Below are 25,766 nucleotides of genomic sequence, written 5' to 3' on the forward strand. Positions count from 1 at the left end.
CACGGTTATCATTTCTCACTTCCGCGGATGAAGAGACCACTGCACTTTTCATGCCAGGGCCCATCTTTCACAACTATTTAGCGGCATGACATGTAGAATAATCAGGTGAGGTGCCAGTGTTCTGTGGTAGTGTAAAATAAGTGGGGTCCCTAGTGATAAATACTGCCTTTGTTACCTTGCCAGAACATGACAACTTCATTTTTCCCTGTTCACACATGTTCACGCTCATCATTATCAGAATGCGTTTCGCTGATGAGAGATAACATGACATCCTTCTTCCATTGTCGCGGGGTAAGGTTGTTTGGGGTTATTACATGCATGCAATCAAAACAGATCGTGTTTTATTAGCACTGATATAACCATTTAAGAGTAGCCCCCATAGCTCATTCTGATAATATTTGACAGATGCCACAACTGGAATTCGAGTATTTTGAAGTGTTTTCTGTGTATATATTACCGGGTATCATTTGCTAGCACTTCTATGACACTTCCAACATAATTGACCCCTGAGGTTATTAATGACCCCCAGAGAGGATTAATGACCTCAAGGGGGGGGGGAATGGATGTTCCATAGAAGGAAAGTGTCAGTAAATGGTGAGATATAAACAGAAAACAATCAGACTATTTGAATTCCAGCTGTGGCTTCTGCTAAATAGTTACCATTCATTCAGTGTAACCGAGTGGATATTTTCATCATTTTGCCACGTATTTCCAGCAACTCAGTGGAAAAAGATGACAATATTACGACTCTGCATCCTTTCCATGACACTTCTTTATGACAGTTAAAACATTCTACAATAGCTTAAATTAATCTCTTATAGCAGCCCAGTATTCAAGTTGGAGATAGCAATGTAACACCTGGTTAAAGTGATAAAATTTATGCTGAAAGCAGCAGTGAGTGGTAACCATGTAAGTGGGGCTATCATATTTTTATATTTTTCCAGGCATATCCTCCTTTTTGGCCATTTCATCTACATCTCCCTACGTGTCAAGTGGAGTTGGTGGAGGATTAGTGCCCCTCCCTGTAAAACAATTAACTCTAAGCCCTTGGCCACCCTGTTTGGGATACATGGCGTCTGGCAATGAATGAATGGATGAATGAATCTACATCTGAAAGAATTATTTAGATATTTAAGATTACCAGTATGTGGAATTTTGCTCTTTCTGCATTTTCTGAGTTTTTAATATGAAGTTGATAATACTGTATTATAAAATTAGGAATATGATGCAGTATATTTTTTTAAGTCTTAAGAGAAAGATGAAAATTGTATTTTGATCTTTTCGTTGAATGTAGATTGCTGTGGAGTTTGGTCTTTGTTTTGGACTGGTATGACTTTTCACTGTGACCTTCCTTTGGCACAGTTGCAGTAGAATTTAAGTATGGCAATTAACTGAACAATTGAGACTGCAGCACTTTGTCTGATACCTACCAGTAATAGGAATGAAATATGATGTACAGCATATAATGCATTAATTTATCTACTCACAATCTCTAGCCAGAACCTTAATTCGATCAGGCATAAGAGGTGGCCACGGACAAATTGCCTCCATGTCTAACTTTCCTCTGCCATGTCCTCCCTGCCACTCATACCTTCTCATTCATAGGCTATATCCCTTCAGCCCATCCCCCCATCTCATTCTTGGTCTCACCCTATACCTCGTTCATATAGTCTTCTAGTGTGCCTTTTATTCCTCAGTAATAGAATCCAAAAATTTGCATTTCCATCAGTATTGATGCAGCCTCTTCTGTCCCCAATTTTTTCAGAACATCTTTTTTTTTTTTTTTTTTTTTTTTTTTTTTTGGTCAGATGTGGTAACCATACAGATAACCAAGAGGTACCATATATGCACAGGGCAGTATAAAAGAAAGAAAAAATTACTGAGCATTTTAAATAGAGTAGAGAATGTAGAATATAATTAAATGTGCCGTACTGGTACTACTCTTATGAAAAATAAAAAATGTTGGCTGTTTCTGAGAGATGAGTGTATGTCCTGCAGCAGTTTTGCATTGAAGTTGTGATTATGTTGTTAAAGCAATATCAAACCCCTCTATTTCGAAAAATTTGTCATAAGTTGAATAAAATTATCAGTAGATGGCAAGAAAAAGTGAAAAACGCATACTTGGACACTTTGGGTTAAATTTGGGTCTCTTCTTTTCAGTGATGGCCTCGTCAGCGTCCAGGTCTGAGGTGGATGAGGACAAATGCTTCTTTGGCAAGATAACCAGCGAGGAGGCTGATGAAATTCTCAAACAAGGTGAGTGAGGAGTTTGTCACTCTGTCTATTCTTGATTTTGCTTCTTAAGGCAAAATTCTGAAAAGAGGGAAGGTTTGTCTGGTACAGTACTTTTTTGTTTGTTTGTTTAAGAGTATATATTTTGCAAGACAACTAAAACATATTTGAGTAGCATCTGCAGTAGTGCATAAGGCCACCATACAGTTTTTAAAATACAGCTGATCTGGTGAGTTAAGACACTCCAACCAGATGTCGTCCTTAATGATCTTTTGCTGTGGAGTGGTTGCTGGCATATAGACAGACAGACAGATAAGCAGCTAGACAGATAGGCACACACATGTATGTAAAAATAGAGAGAGAGAATGTACTGTACATATAATTTCATCTCTGCATTTCCACAGAGGGTGGTGAGGAAGGGACATTCCTGGTACGAGAAAGCTGCTCCTCCCCTGGCAACTATGTGCTCTCCTTCATCACTGAGGGTCACCCCATACACATCCTCATACAGAAGTACCGCGAGGATGCATTCTTCTCACTTGGTACTTATGTATTGTGGTTTTGCTTGAAATTGTTTCCACAATAGAGATATGGTGCAAAGTGAGTTTTTCATACACATTCTTATACAGAAGAACCTTAAGGGTGCATTCTTTTCACTTGGTACCGGTATGTTAGTGTTGGCATGGTCCTTCAATCCAAGTGATCTCTTTTTGTTTTAGTTTAGTCTTTCTACTACTGGACAATTTTATTTAACTTTGGAAAGGCATATTGTATTCAGAGAGTTTTATCAAGGGTATCTCTGAACAGGAGATGGGGCCCTAGGGTGGGAAAGGAGGTCCAGATGATGATGATGATGATGATATCTTAACTCCCATGTTCAAAAAGTCATTCCTTAGGCAAATATAATTGCCCAAATATAACATTAATGGAATGAACAAAACCTCCTCATGCATAAGGGGATACTCATTTTCTCCACAACAGGTACAGTAGAGTTATGGTGCAAAGTACCGGTACATTTTTCTCACCAGGCACAGTATGTTACCCTTCCTCCATCATAGCTGATGGATGACATTTATACAGTATGGTACCTTTTTGCCACTGGATGCTTATTTTTATTGATTGATTGATTGATTGATTGTGATACGTGGTGGCAAAGATCATCTGTTCACTTGATGTAGAGCTGCCTACTTCTTCATTCACCTTTATCATTCATTTTCTGTCTCCCCACCTCTCCCTATCTCTCCCATCTTTCCTATCGCTTTTTATTATTATTTTTTCCACCTAAGGTGGCTTTACTTTGAGTGACAAACCTAGTGGTTTCCTGTAAGTCAGAAAACCGTTTACAATGCTGGGTGGTAACCACATAACCAACCCATATGTATTCCCTCCTTATGTGTCAATAAGTGGATTGGTGGAGGGTTAGTGCCCCACCCTGCAATACAGCTAACTCAAATGGCCACCCCGTGCGGGATTATGGCATCTAGATGGATTGATTATTTACTTATTTATTTATTTCATTTTTTATATTCTTTATAATTGATGAAATAAAGCTGATACAGTTAAGTTATAGGCAAGCCCATAGACTGGACAAACTGATGGCTCACAACACATGCCATCCCTTGGATGTCCACACCACCCTTCCTTTCTTCCTTCCTCATGATACCACACACCCTCTCCTGTTACCAGTAGAGCACAGACATGTACAGTTTTTCTTTCATCCATGTATCTGTTTAGTTGTATATGTATCCTTCCTTCCTTCCTCTTTCCTTTCCCTTCCTACTTTCCTTCCTTCCTTCTCCCTGTCTTTCCCCTTTGCACACCTTTAGTCAGGCACTAATACCTACAGCCTGTATTATTTCAGTTGTTGAAGGTGAGTCCCCCGTGTTCCATGGTTTGGATAAACTGGTTGCCCACTACACAATACATCCCGTTGGCCTCCACACCACCCTCAATCACCCCTGCCCCGGTGACTCACTCCCAGCTGAAGCAAGGCTCCATGGGGCATCTAGTCTCCTCCACCGCTCCACCAGTCAAGGTTAGTTGCTTGAGATAACCTTTGGCTCCATTTGACCCTCTCATAGTCAGAACAGCTCTGGTATTCTTTCCCAGTTAACCCTGTCATTGTTGAAGCAGCTTTGGTATTCTTTTCCAGTTAATGTACAGTACATAACCTTTGTCATCACTTAACCTTCTCATCGTCTGAACAGTGCTAGTGTCTATTTCGACTAATACCAGATGATTTATTAAGGTGAGAGTGAGTCTGAGGAGCCCGATATTTAATTCAGATAACCTTTTAGCTGTTCTGAATTATTTTTTACCTCTCTAAGTTTGTGTAATCATTTAATGTATTTTCCACTTGCTGTTTACAGACAGTTTTATTCTGCTTAGGAGTGATCTCAAATTGGAAAGGTCGGATATAGAATTAATAAACAACTTTCCCGAGTTGAATACATTTGTTTGGTAGGACCCGGATTCAGACCAATGTTGTATGGAAGTATTAGATCAGTGCCAGGTTTGAACAGGGAACAGTTTCATTATTGAATTTCAGTGAAGTGGACTTTCATGATTTTCTGCAAGACCCGCTGATATGTCGTAAAACACCCTAACGTCCTTACATAACTACATTTGTGAGAAATTACATGAGAGGTCAGTTTTCTGTAGGCCTTGTCAGTTTTCCATACTAGAAAAGTGATCCAGTGTTCAGGTTCCTATATAGAAAAGTGGCTTGGAGATCAGTTTTCCATGGGGTACGGTTTTTGTATGACACTGGAGCTCCTGAAGTGTGGGGCCTAACCTAACAAAAAAATCTAATATACTGTACAGTAATACTAGCCAGTCTTAATTAAGCAAAATCTGCCTGAGCCTGACTGAACCAAGCCCATATCTAATGTACCCAAACCAAGCCTAATGTATCTGAATCATATCCAACTTATCCTAACCTAACTTTACCTAACCAATCTAACCCAACTTCCCCAGGCAACATGATGGTTGTGTCGGAACTGCTGAAGTGTGGCTATCGCAAACTGGATGACAAAAACAACCAGGGGCAAACGGCACTGCACATAGCCTGCATGAAGGGCTACAGGGAGATTGCTGCAGCCCTCCTTGATGCTGGGGCTTTTGTTGAGGCCAGAAACGAAGAAGGGATTACGCCACTGCATGTGGGTTTTTTGGGGGGTGGTTGTTGATGATAATGATATCTTTCTGTGTGATTTTATGTTTCTAGCGACATAGAGGAATAATGATGAATGAGAATGATTCCTCCCCCCCCCTTTTTTTTTTCTTTTATCTCCTCTCCTCTCCTCACTCACTTTGATTATGGTTTATTACATTATTGTGTGGTATGGGGACGCTCACTATCCACTCATTCGATGTAGTGCTGCTCTCGGGTGGCTGCCCATTCCTCTCTTCCTTCTTTCCTTCCTCTTATGTCCTTCTTTCCTTCATTCTTTCCTCTTCCTTCTGTCTGTGGTTGACTCTACACTGAGTGACAAGCCAAATGGTTTCCTGTACACCAGGAAACCATTTACTACCCTGGGTGGCAACCATATAACCAAACTATGGCATCTGGTGGTTTAGTGGGTAATTAAGGCGCTCCAACTGGATGGAGCCTGTGTCGGTTTATATCCAAGGGATGGTTGGGGTATATTGCTCACATAATGGCACTCAGGGATGAGGCTGGTCACTCTCATCTTATGTCAGGACCAACTTGCCTAGCCCAGGGCTCCTGTGCTCCTCATGGGGTGAGACAGGAGTAGATGGTAATGATGTCCAGTCTTTGTCTAGAGTGTGGCTGGCTTGTCTGTGATTATAATTTCCCTCAGAGATATTAATTTTTGTTACAGAATTTGAACTACTTCCATGTCGGACAGAGTAAGTCTACATTTTGTCATTTAGATCCTTAGATGCTTATAGTTGTTCTTATTCATCACTTGGTTTTAGAGTGAAGTTTGGTAGATGGCTGGGTATGTATCAGACTTCAAAATGACCTTAGTATTGCATGAGAATAGTGTTGTGAGAAGAAGTGCATGATCAGGGATTTGACATCCCTTTTTACCGTGACAGTGTCCAGATTGACTCAATGGGATACGTTCATGTGAAGCTACAGAATGTGGTGAAAGTTTTTGGCGTATCAGATAGAGCCAGGATTCCAGGGGCTTGAATGATGATTGAATGGAAATGTGGCCCATTGGATTGTGCAGGCTTAGGCTGTCTGGATGTTGCTACTCCTCACCATGCCTTTGGGTGGGAAAGGAGGTCCGGATGATGATGGATGAAGATGATGTTTATATACATTTTATTGCAGACATTCCTTACTGAAATTCAGTGATGTGTGCTGGCCATATGCTGCTTTATGTGGAACAACTTGGAGTCCCTTAAGTATACAATCTGTTTAGCCTGTATTCCCTTGCAAGATGCAGTGCAGGGCTCAGGTCCCAGAATTGTTAAAAAGGAACATTTCATTAGCACAGTGTAGTGAATTTGTTTAAGCATATCTTGTCATCCTTCAGAAAGCAACAATGTCAAAAATCTTGGCAAAGTAAACCTCAGAGTTGTGTTTGTGTGTAAGGGAGCTTCTGCCCTCCCCACCACCACCACACTCACGTCAGTAAATACAGGTATTCCTCACAACACCTGTTACTGAAGTCTTCAAAATCCCCTTCACCTGTTTATTTTTCCTACATTGTGTCCCATATGTAAGAAAGCACTGTATCCATAATGTGTTTGTTTATGTGTTGGCTTTTTGAAAAGAAGGTACCAGTCAGTACACATCCTGAGCATTGGGTTCACATTCCCTGGCAGCATACATAATCCTTTCGTGATTACTGAGGCCATTCTGAAGCCTGGTAGCAAGAGAGTGGGATGTCATGCAGGTGATCTTGCAACATACTGTAACTCAGATATGGATAAAGCTTACCATTGTGGGAAACATGATTTTACCACAGGCTCAATTGAAGAGAATTATCCTTTGCATGGGTAATCTGTTGGTGCTTGGTTGTATACAAAAGTCCTTTTACACACTTGAACCCTAGAGTTTCATTTACTGATAAGGTAAGGAAAATTTTTTGGCATTGTCAAGACTATGATAAGAATAGATGTCATTATGTGGGGTTGGTGAAGAGGCTTTCTAGCCCAGTCATACAGTAGGTATCAGAAAACTAAATAAAGTACTTTGGCAGTACCAGGAGTGAATATAAACAGTTGATGTCATGAAACTGAAAGGGGTTCAGTGAGGAATGCTGATATTTTACCAGTAGATCTTTAAACCAATTGGGAATGACTGTATTTTCATTTTTTCCCAACTAAATAATGCTTGTAGTGTATTTTTAATTTAGTTTTTCAATTATGGTATTTTCATTGTGCAGTGTATTATCACTTGTGTTATTATATTTTGCCACATTTATTTTTTCCTGAATGAAGAATGGCTGTATTGTAGCTGTATATTATTATATCATGCCACTTATTTTCTTCCCATATGAACAGTGGCCGTAGTGTATTTTATTTTTTATGTTACACGGTTGGTTCAGTTGATTGTTGGACATTTGCCTGGGATGAAGGGTGGTTGCCTATAGCTTAAATGATTTGGATTATGATAGTCTAACCTCAGTTTTTCTTACAATCTTGGAGACGTAGAAAGGGTTGGCTGATGCTTATTTTTTAGGTTAGTTTCCCTGCCGTATACTTATTTCACGTTGCTGTTGTAACATAAATTGTGTTTTATTCTTGTTACTTTCAGAGGCTTTTATTCAACTTATCAGACACCTTTTGGACAGGGGAGGTTAGAGGCTGGAGAGGGTTGCCCTTATGTGGTGGCACTGATATAGCCAGGTTGTGGAGCTGCCCAGTCATATAAGTGTCCCTCAGCTCCCTACATATCCCACAAAATGGAGAATGGTGGACTGCATAAGGGCATCTCCAGTCCCCAATCCTTTGGGTTCACATTCAAATGAAACTGGGGTTGGAACTAGTATTAGTACAGTCATGCCTCGGTATGTGAAGGGTTTACGTCAAGTGAAAACTCATCTCATAACGATTTATCTTATACTTTGGCCAGTATGACATGGGTTCATTTGGGATAGGAGAGGACCAAGGATTACATAACCTAGAATCTAAAAAAAAGCTTTTTAGTCTTGCCCTCAGCACCCTCAGTAGCACCATGCTTTCCACTATGGGTAGCTTCCTTGCCAGGCATGATTTCTAAGTCACAAGTTTCAGAATTTCACAAACAAAAAGCTATTGCTCAACTTAATATCGCACACTGCACTTTTCTTTGTGCACTTGCACTGTTATTTGGCAATAGCAGTGGTGTTTCAGTGACCCTGCATGCACAAAATGGAACAAAAACACTAGGTGTCCATCTTGGCTCAAACATCTGACAGTTGACTTGTGCAGGAGACACCGTGTATGCACAGGTTTGTCTTATGCAGCCACCTTAATTATTGTATAAGCAGTTTTCAAAATTGTTAATGCAAACTGTGTATAACTCTTAGTTCATCATTCTTTCGATTTATCATATACTGAACAAACATATAACGAGACCTGCTTGTACTAGATAGAGACATTATTAATCTCATTAATATGATAGAGGTCTCTCTTAAGTTGAATAAGATCATGTATGGGGAGCAAGAATAATCTGAAAACTACATCATTGGATTCAACGAGTTTATGTCCACGTTGAACTGTACCAACTGCAGGGTAAAGATGCCGTTTTAGACACAGTTGCTCTAATATGGTCACGTTTGGACAGTATCTTTGTATCTGTCTATCCCTGTCCTCACCTAAAAAAAAAAAAAAAGGAAAAAGAATAATAAAGTTTAAAAAATGCATATTTGTGGGAGGATAACATGGTGATAGCTGATTATTATGACACCAAGTTCATAGTTTTAAGTTAGTCTTTTTTTTTTCTGAGGAAGTTTTTGCATACGTGTGTGTATGCGTGTGTAAGAGAGAGAGAGAGAGATTGGGTCTGGATACATGCATATTGGAGCAGCAGCTTCTGAAATGGCAAGTTTACTCCATTTTGTTCTAGTGAAAGTGTCCCTTTTTGTGTTTACCCATGCATGACTCGCTTGGTGTATTATTGCAGCTTGCCTCTAGACACAATAGGCCTGGTATAGTTCGCCTGCTTGTGGAGACCAGCAGTGCCGATGTCCAAGCAAGGGCCACTTGTACAGGTAACTGGGAAATATCACTGTGTTCGTTGTGTTGATGGCTCCTTCCCACCTTGTATATTGGTGGGAATGAGGTGATGATGATGTAATGGCAGCTCCTACCCAATCCATTTAGTAGTGGGAAATAGTTATTATGGTTATGATGATGATAATAATGGTGGTAAAGACTCCCACCCACCCCATTTAGTAGTGGGAAATATGATTATGATGGTAATGATGGTGGCAATGATATATTTTATGAATCATGTTGATTATACTGTGCTTTGAATTACAGAGAAAATGTACTGCCCACATGTCTCCAGCATGTCATATAAGAGATGAAAAGGAATAGTAATGGGATCTAGAGACTGCTGTTCTCTTTGTAGGTGTAGGTAGGTGGCAATTCCACTGCCTACTTGTAATGTTTCAAACAGTCTCTTCATAAATTCTTTGACATGGGAGACAGAGTAGAAGTTACAGTTTGGATGATGCATCAATAAAAATATTTCACATCATCCACTTTGCACCTTCTGCTGGTTCGTATTTATAATGTGAGAGCCGTAGTATGTTTCTCAGCCCATAGACATTTTTTTTTATTTTTTTATGATGTATCAGGGAGGAAAGTGACAAGCATAACCTACGTGTACATGTGATGCAGTGTTAGTGTAGGCCAGCTTTTATCCCTGACTCTACCTTGAGCTTTCTTTCTTCTTTAATTTATGTTTTAATACATTAATATATAAAGTAGAAAATAATCAGTAACCTATAGTCAGTTTCATCATACCTGACAGAGATTTGTGTCCTCTTTTATCAAATTACGTGTTATATAATGACAGAAAAAGGTAGCACAACATCCTTACATCACATCTTTTTAACATTTCTTCATAGCTGTCAACGTATTTTACTACCCATGTCATATAACAGCTCAGTAATCAATATGGAGAAGAGGTAGCAGTTTTTTCTCAGCTGTAAGACAGAGGAGGATGACAACTGGATGCAAAGGATAAGAAGAATGAATGTTGAGGGTTGAGTTGTGAGAGACAGACCAAAAGAGACTTGGGATGAGGTAATGCAGTGTGGCCTCAGGAATAATGGACTGAATTGAAAGGCTGCTTGAGATCATGCGATGTGGAGGGCTTACGTTAAGTGACCAAGGCCGACGTATGCAAGTGTAGTATTTGGGCAAGTATGCCTGACAGACTGATCAATTAAAACACCATTTAGAGGTAGGGACCTTTATTTTCTAAGATGTATGTTTCACCCGCAGAATGAACCGAGTAAAGCTGCTATAATTTACGTTACCCCCTGCAGACAGTGTGGCACTTCATGAGGCAGCAGAACATGGTAATCCTGACTGTATTAAAACTCTGCTGGCCTTGGGTGCCCCCTCATGCCCACGGAATGCATTTGGAGAGACTCCGCTTGATCTCGCAAAGAGGGGAAAACATAATGAGTGCTATTCGCTTTTAGGTGAGTGAATGAGTGTGTGTGTGTGCGTATTTCTGTGTATCTCTCTTTTATCTATCCGTGTATCTGTCTGTCCATCGATCTGTTTTAAGCGTGTCAATGTGAAAGATGTTCTGTGTCTTAGGCTCTTTCCTCGTCTGCGCCACAGAGGGGCTCGGGGACGGGTATTGTTTTCACTTGGTTTGTCTGTTTGTTTGTTAACAACTTTACACAAAAGTTACTGGTGCGATTTTGGCTAAAAGTACAGGGATGATGGGCAATGACCTTCTGATCACCTGATTAAATATTTGGCCAAAGTGGGCGAAGGCCTAGGCTGTAGACCCAAAAAATGTAAACAAACATAGATCGTGTTTTAGCCATAACTCCTTTCAGATTCATCACATTGACATGAAACCAAAACCGAAAGGTACATCTTTCAGATCTGCATCCAATAACATGTCTCATTACATCAGGGGGTCACCCTCCAGTTAGCGTAGGAGGTCAGTGTTAGGTGGGTTGGGCCTAAAATTTCAGATGGGCATAAAATCGTCAGTTTTCTCCTGATTTACTCCAAATTTGACGTGTGACATCTTTGACTAGATATCCTGTTATGTTTATAGGTCAGCACTAAAATGACTGCTGGGGATGGGTTTGCTGTGCCTTGCACTGCTTCTTGTTTATTGTTAATTTAAGTGGTTTCATAGCTTGTCTTCCACAGCAGTTTATATGCCATACCACAGCAAAATATTCTCTTGTTATGTTACCGATAATATAAAAATATTAAAAAAGAAATTTAATTTTCATACAACAGCAAAATGTCCTTTAATATGTTACATATAATAGTAAGAAAAAAGTAAAAAAAGAGAGGAACAACAAACCAAGACCCAACTTAAGTTTCGTACCACTAATTTCAAAATTTGTCTTCTTTAACAACTTATTTTCCATGCTGCAGCAAAATATTCTCTAATATGTTATGTATAATAGGAAGAAAAGGTAAAAAAAAAAAAAAAGAAAAAAAAAAGGAGTGAAAAAACTTAAAACTAAGAACCTACTCAAATTTCATGTCATTAATTTCATGCTGTTCTCCTCTCACAGTGAACCACCGGCCATTTGTGCCCAAGCACCGGCTGCGCGAGTACTACCATGGGAGTGTTGAGCGGCAGGAGGCTCACACGAGGCTGTTAGAGGCTCCCAATGCAGCCTTGGGTCTGTTCCTGCTAAGGCAGAGCACCAGGAAACACAGCGTCTATGTACTCACTCTTTACGACGGCACGACAGTTTTTAACTATGAGGTGTCGGGCCAGGTGAGAGGCTGGTTGTTTTGTTTTTTGTAGTATTTTTTGCTGTTATTGTTTTTTGTCATTATAGTTTTCATCATTGTCATCAATATATAATCGTCAGTGTCTGTCATCCTCATCAAGATAATCATTATTGTCTATATGAACAATTGGAGTTTTTTGTCTTAAGAAATATACAGTAGCTTTTTTTTTTTTTCCTGTAACCAAATGAGTTACGAAAAGAAGGTTCAGTAAAATACATAAGTACATCCATAACATCTGAAGGGTTAGCAGTGAGGCTAAGAGTTGCCAGTTTTCTATTGCACACCATTTAATAGGTCACTTGCTTTATTGCATTCTTTCTCCTTCTTTCAAGATCCCACTTAGTCTTAACTTGATGTGGGAATGAGGGTTACATGATGATACTTCTCCTGTTTTAGAACTTTCCATGTTTCTGAGTCCTACCTCACCCAGTCTTTTGGTTGAAATACTGGTTTGATGATGATGGCGAGGGACAGGGCGACATGGAGGCGATTTGTTTGTGGCCACCCCGAACGGGATTGGGGCGTCTGGCAGTAGATAGATAGATAGATAGATAGATAGATGATGATGGTGATGATGATGGCTAGTATAATGAACACTAGCAATGATTACAGTGATGATGGCTAGTGTGTATAATTTTTTCTTTCTTTTTTTCTCCAGGGTGAGTTATTCAGCATTGACGACGGCCCTTATTTTGGTTCGCTGGAGACAATGGTGGACCACTATGTACGTTTTGTTGATGGTCTTCCCTGCCGCCTCACCCAACCCCTCCCCCCTCCACACCCCCTCCCTGCCCACCTCCTGCCACCCAAATACCCACCACACATACTGTTTGGCAAGGTGAGTTCAGCTTTAACCCTAACAGTTTGGGGGCATCTTTTTTCATATTACTTTTGCTGCTGCCAGATAGTAACATTAAGTTATATGTAAAAAAAGTGCTCACTATATAAAGATCATAAAAAACGGGTTCACTGTATAAAATTCATCAAGAAAAGGAAGATTTAGCTTCTGTGAAAATATTATAAAGAGAAATACAGTACTGACAAAAAAGGAGACTTACTACTAACGGCATCTTATATTGAAGTGGATTATTAAAACTGTATATAACTCTCTCAGCTCAAAAATTCTATCTTGACCTGAATAATTTAATCAAGAGAAGGTATGGTAAGGATAAAATGGAAAAGACCATCACTGAAGTGAATAGTTAGGTCTTTAATTCCAATATCCAGCATCCATGGCTCAGTGGGTTAGAGTGCTTTGCTCTGACCGAAGGGTTGGAGGATTGAATCCACCCAAGGGTCATTGGTAGACATCAGGAAGGGCTTCCAGTCATGAGATGCTACACGCTCCAATCATAAAGTCCTCTACCCAGGGGCAACGCCTTAGCCTTTCGGGGATACCTGGCATAAAACTTTTTTTTTTTTTTTTTCAAACTTTGTTGAGGTAGTCTTCATTAGATTATAAGTCAAAGATGCCTTCCAAATTATCACAGCTGCATACATAGCCTAAAACTGGCACTGAAAATTGATAAGAGCTTGTAAATTAGCTGTAGAGATAACAGTGGAACATTAATAAGCAGTTTTTATTATAGCTGGAGAGGGAGAGGCAGCCTGCAGTCCTGATGGACCCAGGTTCAAATCCCGGCTGGTGCAGGGAACAGTTTAAGGATTTGAATTTCATAGAAGCAGACTTTCCTGATCTACCAGATGACCCGCCGACATGTCATAAAAGTACCCCCGCTAATACCAATACACCAGTCCTGTATGAGACAGCCCTAGCATGTATTCAATATGGACGGTGGGTGTTAGCACCGAAGTGCTGACATGTGGAGGTGTAGGAGGACTACTGGGCCTTGGGATAGGCTACTGCCCCCGAGATATAGGCCCTGAAGCCTTTGTCCAGAGTCGGACACATAAAAAAAAAAATAAAAAAAAAAAAAAAATAATAATAATGATACACTGATATGATGGTCCAGTGGAGCTACCTGGTTATACAAATGTCCCTTTGTCCCTCCCTGCCCCTGAAAGAGGATGGTGGGTTGTGGAAGAAGGGCAACTTTGGCCAGCGGTCTACTGGGTTCATATTCAGATTATCCTGGGTTTGCAACTTCTGATACTACTACTTTGATAGCATGCATAAAATTTGCCAGCATCTTTCAGTGTAACAAATGCTTTCATGATAGTGCGGTATGTGATCCATTGCACAGAAGGGATGAGGGAAGGTGGTTCCAACTGACAATACTGGTATATGTATTAATAGGAAGTTTTTGTGTAATTTAATGAGGACTTATTAGCAGAAAAGTATGTCCAAAAAGGCATCATATAAATTTCCCAACAGTGTCCAGCAGCTTTTGGGAAGTAATTAGCAGGTTTTGATACTTGGTTTAGAGCCCAGTACATAGGGAACTCATCAGTACCATGGCCAACCTCATTATTGAGATTGTTTAAGGGAAAGTATGGCATGATTTGATTGATTAGTGGTAGTAATAGTAGTAGTAAGTGTAACCCCAGGTTCATTCATCTGAAATGTGAACCTGGTTGACAGCAGGCTGAAGTTGCCCTCCTCCTGCAGTCCACTGTCCTTGTTTTAGGAGTTAAGGAGGGAGTTGAGGGACATTCATATTACTGGGCAGTGGAGCTGCTTTATGGTTATACCTTTACCACATCATGAAGGCATCCATCCCCAGCACCATTTGATTGACTGAATAAACATAATAAATCACCAAGAATGATAAGTGATGTTAAGCATACAGTGCCCATTTGAGTGCAGCCTTTACAGTATATTATTCATTTTTCAGAAGGAGTTGAGGCAAGATGGCACCAGCTGTCCTGTTATAACACCTCTGTCCTCAAGACCCTATGAGGATGACATGGCTCCTCTCCTGCCACCCGATCCTACTCGCTCCTGTCCGATCCTTCCCACACACACCTCCAACTACGCCTCACCTCAGGTAACTCACACTGCTCCCTGAGTCTGTGTCCTAGTAAGTTTTTCTATTGGGCTTATTATTCCTAGCAACTCTTCCATATTGATTTATGCTGCACTTTGCTCATAAATATCCTCATGTATATTGTTGATGCAAACTTTTTTGTATTAAAACAATATAAATGAATATTAGAGAATGCTAAAGAGTAATGAATATGCTAATTCACCTGCCAAGGAAGAGGTGCTATGAAGTATCCTGTGCTGCCTATAATATGGCATTCACTCTGCACTGTGTCCTAATATCCTTAGCTTCATTATTACCTGTGTTGTCATCTTTGTATATAGTTTTATCTTAATCAGTATATGCTTTTCCATCATCATCATAATCATCATCATCTTCATCTTCATAGTTATCGTCATTGTTTCTGTCTTTATCTTCGTCATAGGTGGTAGGTGGGGCACCCACCATCTGTACACTGATCGACAAGCCAGATGGTTTCTTGTAGCCTTGAAAACTTTACACTGCTGTGTGGTAACCCCATAAAAATAAATGGATGCATGGTGGTGTAGTAGTTTAAGGGACTCCACACAGATGTGACCCATAAGAGATTATGTACAAGGGATGGTTGGGGTTCATTAATCACAGAAAGCCATTCAGGGCTGACCTACTGGTTACTTTCCTCAGGTGTGTAAGCTAAGTAGCCCACCCAGATCCTCTTGATCCTGATGAGGCAATAAAGGAGTAGATTATAGGTAGATAGATAAATAAAAAGATATGGTAGATAGAGAGACATTAATAAGTAGATAGATAAATATAAAGATATGGTAGATAGAGACATTGATAGGCAGAGTAGATAGGTAGGTGGGTAGACTGACAGACAGATAAATGGCTACATAGACACTGGAGGTATACAAATCTTCATCATCATCATAATTAATGTTATCGTTACCCCATAAGGATGAGGTGGTCCCATTCCTGCCCCCTGACCCCACCCACTCCTCTGCCTACGCCACACCTCAGGTAATTAATGCTGACCCTTGAGTTTATGTCCTAATAACTTCACATTCATTATTAACCGGCACCATATGTTATAATTTTCTGCATCATCATTATCATAATCAGCTTCGTCATCTTTATCATCAGCATTAATTGTGTGGAATAAATTTGAATATTTTGGAAACCAATCCTTAGGCCCTGTTCACACGAGGCGTTTTCAAACACACGTTTCCTAACGTGCGTTAGCAAAGACAATGGTATCGTATTGGACTGTACACGCGCTACCGTGCGTTTTTCCCAACCGCTGGTCCAAACGCGCGATCCGACATTTCCCTTTCTACCACGCGTTTGTTCAGCGGTTTGAGGTTTTTATATGGTTAACTATTTCCGCCAGGGAAACGCGGCATCTACTGCCGTGTTTCCCTGGCAGTAGACGGCGCTTTTAAAAATGCCTCGTGTGAACAAGGCCTTATAGTTACAAAAAGTACTATTTCAGTGTCCTCCCCCCACCCTTTTTATTTGTTTGTTTGTTTAGTCCTCACAGAATCATAGAAGATCTGCCTGTCAGACTTTCCCTTGCAACCTAAAGTATTCAGCATATTTGCCAGTTCTTCCCAGCGAACAGGACCATTTATAAGGTAAAATTAGTTATACAGTAAAACAACTTTCAGGTGGACTAATAATGGGAGGAGTGTCTCTGTTATACATGTGGTACCAGGTTATCCATGATACAGTAAATTTATAATATGGTACCAGAATTTGGCATTTCACCTGCACACCATTTTAGTGTTCATTATTTGAAAACTTTACACATTGTTTTATTCAATTAGCAACAAGAAAGGACAGATAAAACAATAAGATGTAGGGCTCACACTTGGTGCCATGCTTAGGGCTGTGTTTAGACACAATAGAAATATTTGTCACTTTACTTCTCTACCTAATCAGACGTCCACCATAAGAGGGTCTGCCTGGAAGGGGCTTTACTGTCTTTTAAAACATGCATAACATAATAAGGCTAACTTTATTTTAGATTGTAGTCCTAGACCAGAGCAATCCTTTCCCCAGGATGCACTAAACAACCACAACAGTGATGAGCATCCCAGTTCATCAGACGTGCATTTCTACATCTCCAGCGAGGACCAGCTGAGGCCGCCCTCCTCTGGCACGTATGGCTCACACACACCGGACATTGTAGTCACTAGTATGTGCTTGGAGGACTTTCTTGTGTCATATTTGTTGTGCGGTGAGAATGAAAAGGAAAATACTGTACACAAGAGCCTTATTTGTGAGTCACCTTTATTTATTTTTGTATTTACTTATTTATTAATTAATTTATTTTTTGCTGTTAACCCTCTTCAGTCCAGTCACATATTGTTTTATTTTAGTCATGCTAGAACATGGACTTGAGTGATGTATTTACCTAATTTACCTAATGTGATATACAGGAAATGAGCTATGCTCGTGGGGTCCTGTCTCTGTTTCTCAATAAGTCAGATTTAGCTTTAAACTCATTTAAGTTTTTAGACAGGATGATCTGTTTGTCCAGGCTATTCCACAGGTCTGTGCTTCTATAAGGAAAACTATATTTCTTGCTATCCTTCAAGCAGCTTGGCTTCTTCAATTTCATTCCGTGTCCTCTTGTTACTCTCATATCCCATGCAAACTGATCTTTGTCAGTTTTATCTGCTTCCATCATGGTCCTGAACACTGCAAAATGTCACCCCTCTTTCTCCTTTCCTCTAAGGAAGGCAAATCCAGCTTTTTTCCAGCCTCTTTCTACGACAGATCTGCCAGACTGGGGACCATCTTGGTTGCTGTTCTTTGTATTCTTTCAATCTTGTTTATGTCTTTCTTTTTGTTTGGGTACTACACTACTGCTGCATATTCTAACCTGGGGCAGATCATGGCCACTATCAATTTTTTCATCATCTCTTCATCCATATAATGAAATGGCACTGTTATGTTAGTCAAGAGTTTATACGTCTCTCTAACTGTCTTGTTAATATGTTTTTCAGATGACAAACTATCCTGGACCAGCACTCCCAAATCTTTCTCTTCTCTCGCTTTTGTGATTGGTTCATTACCCGTCAAATAAATCAGTGATGGCCTCGTGGTACTTTTACCCATTTCCAATATTTTACATTTCTTTGAATGAATTTCATTTCCCACATCTGGCTCCAATGGTGTATCCTATCCAAATCCTCCTGCAGCATTTTACAGTCCTCCTCAACCTCTACCTTCCTCAAGAGCTTTGCATCATCAGCAAACAGACTTGCATAACTGTTCACTCCATCTACCATATCATGTGTGAATGATTTTTTGGACCATTTTGCTAGGTATGCTGTTAATAGTTTTCCCTCTTATGATACTTTCTCTTTCCTTGTTTATGGATGCAATGAATCCCATTTCACCCCATCCATAGGTAAGAGAAACGTATGAGATGATGATAATGATATATAGAAAAAGTTTTGATGTTTTGGAGTATATGTGACTAAAAATGAGGGCTGTCTGTATTATACCTATCACATCAAAAAGGAATAGGAGTGAGGAGGATGCTGATACCTAACATGTTATTACAGAGACGAGATTGTCACCAAATTTAATAGATCTGTGGGATGAAGGTGAGAGAGGGGATAGGAGCCCCTGCCCCAGCCCTCGCCCCAGCATCAGCCCACAGCCCAGCTCCCACCCTAGTCCACAGCCCAGTTCCCAGCCCAGCCCACAGCCTAGCCTACAGCCCAACCAGTCAAAAGCACCCTCAAGGGACTCATTACGGCTTGACCTTCAGGTGCAAATTTGAGCATTTGTCACACTGTCAGCCATATTTTTGAGGGATTTGGAAGCTTTTTATCATCTCTTCCTTAACAGTTTATATATTTTGCATATTTTCTTTTTTTCCCAACAGCTTTCACCAACTTCTGGAAAGTATTTAGCTGGTTTTGGTACTTGGTCAGTCCATAGAAAACATCAGCTGCACCAGTTCGGGGATTTCAGAGGAATCATTGTGTCATTTTTATGACATGGTACTTCACCCTTGGTGCTTGAGAGGGACTCCATCTGTAACTGAGCAGCCATGCTGTCAGGTTTTACAAATGTCCCTTAGTTCCCTCCTTGTCTTCCATAAGGAGGATGGTGGAATGCAGGTGAAGGACAGCTTTAATCAATGGTCCACCAGATTTGTATTCAAATGAGCCTGAGGACAGAACAACAGCCTCATCCTTTTTTCCTTGTCTCACATCATCTCATCAAGTACCACTTAGTTCCAAGCTCAGCCCTTCCTCTCTCATCCCCACCACCTCATCCTGCTGTACTTGCCTTGTCTCACATCATCTGCTCTACCACTTTGATGTCCACATTATTCAAATTCATCATTTCTCTTCACAACCCCAGAGCCTGCGACTAAACAGCCACCCATCTGATGGTAGCCTTAATCCGAGTGGCTCCAGCCCCACTATGGATGGTAACCGCACACACGAGATCCTGGGTGAGATCGACATGTCTCGGCTCACCGTTGGGGAGACTCTGGGTCAAGGGGAGTTTGGCTCAGTGCTCCAGGGCATTTGGCTTAGTCCGTCTGGAGATAAGGTGAGACAGGGATAAGTTTGTTTTATTCTTGCTGCTGCTAGATGATGATGATGATGATGACTTTAATAACTTTCAATAATGAATATTATAAAAATGATGATGATGATGAGATTAATAACTTTGTTGATGAGTATCGCAAAAATGATGATTGTCAAAGATGACAACAACGAATATAGCTCCTTGTGATGATGATAATTACTGTGTCTTGATGACAAGAATGAATTTAATAATTTTTGGTGGTTAATGTTATAAAAATTTTCATTCATTCATTCATTGCCAGATGCCATGTATCCCAAACGGGGTGGCCAAGGGCTTAGAGTTAATTGTTTTACAGGGAGGGGCACTAATCCTCCACTAACCCCACTTGACATGTTGGGAGAACGTTATGCCAACAGCATCTGGTGTTCCCAGGCAGTCACCCATCCAAGTACTAACCATGATGGTGACAAAGATGAAAACAGTGAATATGTTCTAAGAACTTTTGATAATGATGTGGTAATAGCAAAAACTGATAACAACAGTGATATTAACAACGACAGTGATCCATCCATCCATCATCCAATCCTACATTGCCCCATAAGGAGCGTAGGAGCCCGGGGCTAGGCAGGTTGGTCCTGATATTTAAGATGAGAGTGACCAGCCTCACTCATCCCTGAGTGGCATTACATCAGCAATAATCCCCAACCACCCTTTGAATATAAACCTTCACCGGCTCAATCCGATTGGAGTGCCATAATTACCCACTAAATCACCAGGCGCCAAAATCTGGTTATATGGTTACCACCCAGTGTAGTAAATAGTTTCCTGGTGTACAGGAAACTGTTTGGTTTGTCACTTAGTTTAGAGTCACCCACTGGCAGAAGGAAGAGGAAAGAATGAAGGAAAGAAAGACAGAAGAGGAAGTGTACAGTCGTCCGTAGGCAGAAGGACGAGTAAAGAATGAAGGAAAGAAAGACAGAAGAGGATGGAAGGAAAGAAGGATGGAGGAGAGGAATGGGCAGACATCCAAGAGCAACACTACATTGAGTGAGTGGATGGCGAGCTTCCCCACCTAACAACAGCGATGAATAATAATGATAATAGTGATTTTTTTTCTTCAGTATTTGGATTGAGTAGCCTATAGTCATTTGTTTTAATCTCAGGGAACTGGGTCATTCTCAAAGCAAAAATACAAAGTTGCATCAGATTCAGTGAACCTTAGTTGTGAGGTAGGAATGAGTGTCCTTTGTTACTAGTCAAAGCAGCTCTCCAGTGTAACTACACTTGGCCACCAACTGAGCTGAGAGGGGTCAGGGATCTTCGCCAGGTTAAGAGTAAATGTTTTATAGCCCTTTGCTCTATGCTTCTGATGGGGCATTATGAATTGGATAGATAAATAGATGGATAGGTAGATTGGTAGATAGATGGATGGATGGATTGATTGATAAATAGATAGATAGGTGGTTGGATGACAAGAACAATAACAATACCAACACCCTTCCTAACCCTAAACAAACCCTCACAGATTGACGTAGCGGTGAAGATGCTACACAACGATGACAAAGTAAACAAGGAGAATTTTCTGAAGGAAGCAGAGGTCATGATGAACCTTAACCACCTGTACATCGTTAAGCTCGTTGGGGTCTGCCATGGACCCCCCGTTGCCATGGTAAGGCCTGTTGCTATGGTTACTAAAAAAACGAAATTTCTATCAGAAGTTTTTATTGTATTTGCCTTGAGTTTTTTTGTGTTGTGTTTTTTTATGAATCTTTTTAATTTGTGACTCTCTCTCTCTCTCTCAGTAGTAGCATTATTTTGCAACTTATTTTCTGTTAAGTATATATTTATTTTTTGGCTGAAATACCATACATTTAACTCTTTTAACGTGTAATTATTTATATATTTACTTTAGCATGTATTATTATTTTGTTATCTGTATACATGGTGCATTATTTTGTTGTCTGTGTATGTGGTGTATCCCTTGGTGGCAGGTACAGGAACTGATGGGTATGGGGTCACTCCTGAATTTCCTGCTTGATCACGAGGCCGAGATCTGCACCGACTTCCACCTCAAGCTCTGGGCAGCACAAATAGCCGAGGGTGGGTCTTGTGTGTCATGATTGCCGGCACAGATGACAGCAATAAATTAGTATCCCCTCTTTAACCCCTCATTGTCTTGGTGCCATGAGATGATTTTATTCAGCTTAGGGAAGAGCTTTGGTATTGAAGTTAATGAAGGCTGTATCTGTCCTCCACTGTGAAAAGCATCCATCAGGGTGAAGAAAATCATGGGGTGATTGCAAGAGTATAATAAAAGATATTTCTCCATATTCAAGGGGTTAAATTCAGAAACTTTATTCAGTAATTAATAGCCTAGATCCCATTATATACTTCAAATAAAGAATATAAACAAACATGGCACTCTTAATTTTGACTAAAACTTTATGCTTGTCTGTAATTGTGGAAGTAAGATAGGGAGATATTTGACATCCTTCTACACCTCCTTTCACTCTCTGTTGCTAGGTAATACAGGTATTCCTAAGCCAAGAGTGGCATGCTGTTTCTTTGTCCTTAGATAAGTCTGTTTGGTGTGATGTGTTAAGTTTGAAAAGCTTGGAATGATGGTGATGATATTCTTTTGTTTGCTTCAAGTAACATAATGTGTGGGATGATGATGATGATGATGATGATAAGTGATGACAGTGATGTTATGTTCTTCCATGTACCCCAGGATGCATAATGTTTTGAATGATAATGATGATATTTATGGTGTCAGTGGTGGTGATGATGGTATTGATGATAACAACAGTGGTTATATTATAATAATTACAATATTGATGATGGTGACAGTATTCTCTCCTATACCCCTTCCCCCCCTCAGGGATGAGGTACCTAGAACAGCGGCACTTTGTCCATCGTGACCTTGCCGCACGTAACATCCTCCTCTCCTCCCTGACCCTGTGTAAGATCTCGGACTTTGGACTGTCCCGGGCACTGGGTGTAGATAAGGATTACTACACCGCACAGAATGGTGGACGATGGCCACTTAAATGGTTTGTAGATGCTGTCTTTTTATGTGTCCTTCTGTCTATCTATTATCTAATCTTGTATTGCCTAATGAAGAGTGTAGAGTCCCTCAGAGCTTGGCTACTTAGTCCCAGTATTTAAACTTTGCCAAGGTGTAAACCTCATATGAGGTACAATGAAGGTCTGAACAGGCCAAGCTGCAATCTTATATGAGGTACAATTTACCTTGGTTGTAAAACAGTGACTCATGGGAGGTAAACTACCTACAGAGATTCAGCTTGGCATGGGTTACAGGCTACCACATTCATGTTGTTTCTTGTTTCATTTATAAAGGCTCCAACATACTTGCATGCATTGGCTTTGGTCACCTAATGGAGGCTATCCACGCTGCTCGAATTCTAGCAGCCTTCCTGTTCAGTCCCTTATCCCTGAGGTCACATTCTATAATCTCATCCCAGGTCTTTTTTAGTCTCCCTCTTGCATCCCTACCCATGATGATTACACTTCTCACCTTCCACATCCAATTATCATCCTCCATCCTCTCAACATACCCATACCATCTCAGTCTATGCCTCCTCATTACAACACCAGTACATTCCTGTTCCATCCTTCTTTTCAACTCTTTAATTGCAGTCCTAGCCCCCCCAGGCCTTGAATTCAAGGAAGCACTACACATCCATATAATCATTGTCATTCCGGAATGTTTAAGCATATGAATATCCTCTTCCTGTGCTACCCAGGTCTCACTACCGTACTCTACAGCATTACATTCCAACACATGATGCATACTAAGATCCTTAGCACTTTAATGGTGTGTTAATGATACCTCTCTGTCAGTCTTTCTGTATCTCTATCTGTCTATCTGTATCTGTTTGCTTGGGTGTCAGGCTGCCTATCTATCTGTCAGTCTTTCTGTCTACAATATCTATATTTATCTGTTTAATCATCTATCCGTTTAACATCCAGCTCTCCTTTTGACTCTTGGTAAGACTTTGGAGTGTTCAGGGCTCTGGGTGTGGATTAGGATTACTACACCACACAAAATGGCAGAAGATGGCCATGTAAATGGTATGTACATCAGCAGGGTTACAAAATTTTGTGTGGATGGTAATTGCAACAGCTTACAGCAACTGTTGGGTAGTAATTGGCTGGTTTGGTCGCTTGGTATAGCTTCCAGTCCATACAAAACATAAGCTGTACCCTGGCCAACTTCAGTATGGTGATGACTGAAGAGGAAGCATTGTTTTTTATTTTTTTTTTTTTTTTTTTTTTTTTGGTACAATTTCTTTTAAAATTTCTGTGGTCATATGAAGACTTTGTGGATGGTTTATTAAAAATTGTCCTGTCCTATTATTTTTCCCGAACTAAAATTACACTCAACTTGAACTCGCAGCCTTCCACACCTGCCCTTTATCCTTCATTCTAATTCCGTCACTAATAACATTAATTTTTATTGGGAATGGAGTCTGTACTTGTTTACTTTAAAAAGGCATTAAATATTCCTGTCTCTTCATCTTGAATGTTGTGCTGTAACAATAGAATAACACTAGAATATTGTGCCAGCCACATAGAAGTTCTGTGGAGAGGTTTTTGAGCTGCAGTATTGTCTTTTTCTGCCCCTGAGTTACGGGAAGTAAGCTATATAAGGACAAAAATTTTCTCCTAGTTAAAAAGAATTAACTACTGCTTGAATACAGGTGATGGAGTTGTCATGAGGAGTTATAGGTAGGTGTGGAAGAATGTTAGTGTTGGCCCAGTGTAAATATTAGTTGCAGCCAAGTGTAAATTTGATCTGTTATGGACACTCACAACTCAAGGCTCCATTTTTGTCAGGTATGCGCCAGAGTCGATCTACTATGGAATCTTTACACACAGCAGCGATGTGTGGAGCTACGGCATTACACTGTGGGAGATGTACACCTTCGGAGACCAACCCTATGGAGACCTGCCTGGACATAAGGTGGGTTAGTGATGTTTGACAAACTCCAGATGATTTAATTAAGCAGTGCAGGGCAAAAGATGGGTTGCAAGGGTTGTTCAGTGACTGTTGCTACCTCCAAATGATTATGTTCAGCCATAAGGAGATCTACCATGGGATGTGGTGTGTCGGAGGTGTTGTTCAGTTATTACCTTGCATAACTTTTTTAGTATGATGATGCATTTTTTTAGTTTTGCCAGTTCCCTGTCTTTGCTTCAGGTAGTGGAGTTTCTGGACCAAAACAAGCGTCTGCCGGCCCCAGAGAAATGCCCGAGGGGAGTGTTTGCATTGATGCTGCGATGCTGGGACTACACCCCTGCCCAGCGCCCATCCTTCAGGGAACTGGCAGCAATATTCAGGTCACAGCCGGAGTATATCAACATCAAGCCATACTTCAAGTGATGGGATGGAAGGATAGAGAAAAGTGTGCCACTTTAGTTTTATAATAAGTGCCTGAGCATGTATGGTGACTCCCCTGCTCGTGAACTTTTGAGATACTAACATTCAGAGATATAAACTTTTTTTTGAGGGGGGAATCATTAAGTTATTTTGTAGTGGTAGTAGTAGTAATTGCAACCACAGGCTTATCTGGACATGAACCAGAGGACTTTGGGCCAAAGCTGCCTGTCTCCTTCAGTCTGCCATCCTCCTTTTGACAGATAGGAGGGATGCTTGTATAGGAGGAAACTGAGGGATGCTTGTATAAGTGGACAGTGGAGCTGCTTAGTTATATTGATGTCAACAAGTATATGCATCTCACTTCAGCACTGTTATTTTATTAATGACATGTACAAATTATTGTATACAGTATTTGTTAATATGTAATGACGGTGGTATGGTATAGAATGATCACTCTTATATTTACTTGAAGTATTTATCACACGAATAATATATAGTGTCTGCCTGTGTTCATCAATGATTTGTACATATTTAACCTCAAGTATCAGTGAATCTCAACCTACAAGCTTTCCAGTTTAAAAACAAAGTCTCAGAAACAGTTAAGTTCATGAGCTGGGGAGCCGTGGTATTTGAAAATTTAGGACATTGTACAGTACTTTTAGATATATGAGGGTGTCTTTATTTTATTTCATTATTATTATTTTTTTAATATAAGTAGGGGAGCAGCA

The 25,766-nt window shown here is 40.3% G+C and overlaps 1 protein-coding gene across 1 annotated transcript; it reads left to right on the forward strand.

Annotated features, from left to right (window-relative positions):
* Nucleotides 1-25,109, forward strand: Shark (SH2 ankyrin repeat kinase). Its single transcript, XM_080266260.1, has 19 exons — nt 1-105; nt 2,161-2,256; nt 2,637-2,774; nt 4,094-4,267; nt 5,209-5,393; nt 9,320-9,407; nt 10,695-10,853; nt 11,925-12,133; nt 12,809-12,988; nt 14,946-15,098; nt 16,032-16,094; nt 17,136-17,355; nt 18,677-18,858; nt 19,461-19,655; nt 21,160-21,303; nt 21,626-21,734; nt 22,516-22,687; nt 24,495-24,621; nt 24,859-25,109. The coding sequence occupies exons 2-19, from the start codon at nt 2,163-2,165 to the stop codon at nt 25,039-25,041; spliced, it is 2,775 nt and encodes a 924-aa protein (XP_080122386.1). The 5' UTR covers nt 1-105; nt 2,161-2,162; the 3' UTR covers nt 25,042-25,109.
* Nucleotides 25,110-25,766: the final 657 nt, after the last annotated feature.

The sequence above is a fragment of the Coenobita brevimanus genome, chromosome 19 (genome assembly GCF_032717465.1).
Source record: "Coenobita brevimanus isolate Jiangsu-jjx chromosome 19, ASM3271746v2, whole genome shotgun sequence".
Taxonomy (NCBI): domain Eukaryota; kingdom Metazoa; phylum Arthropoda; class Malacostraca; order Decapoda; family Coenobitidae; genus Coenobita; species Coenobita brevimanus.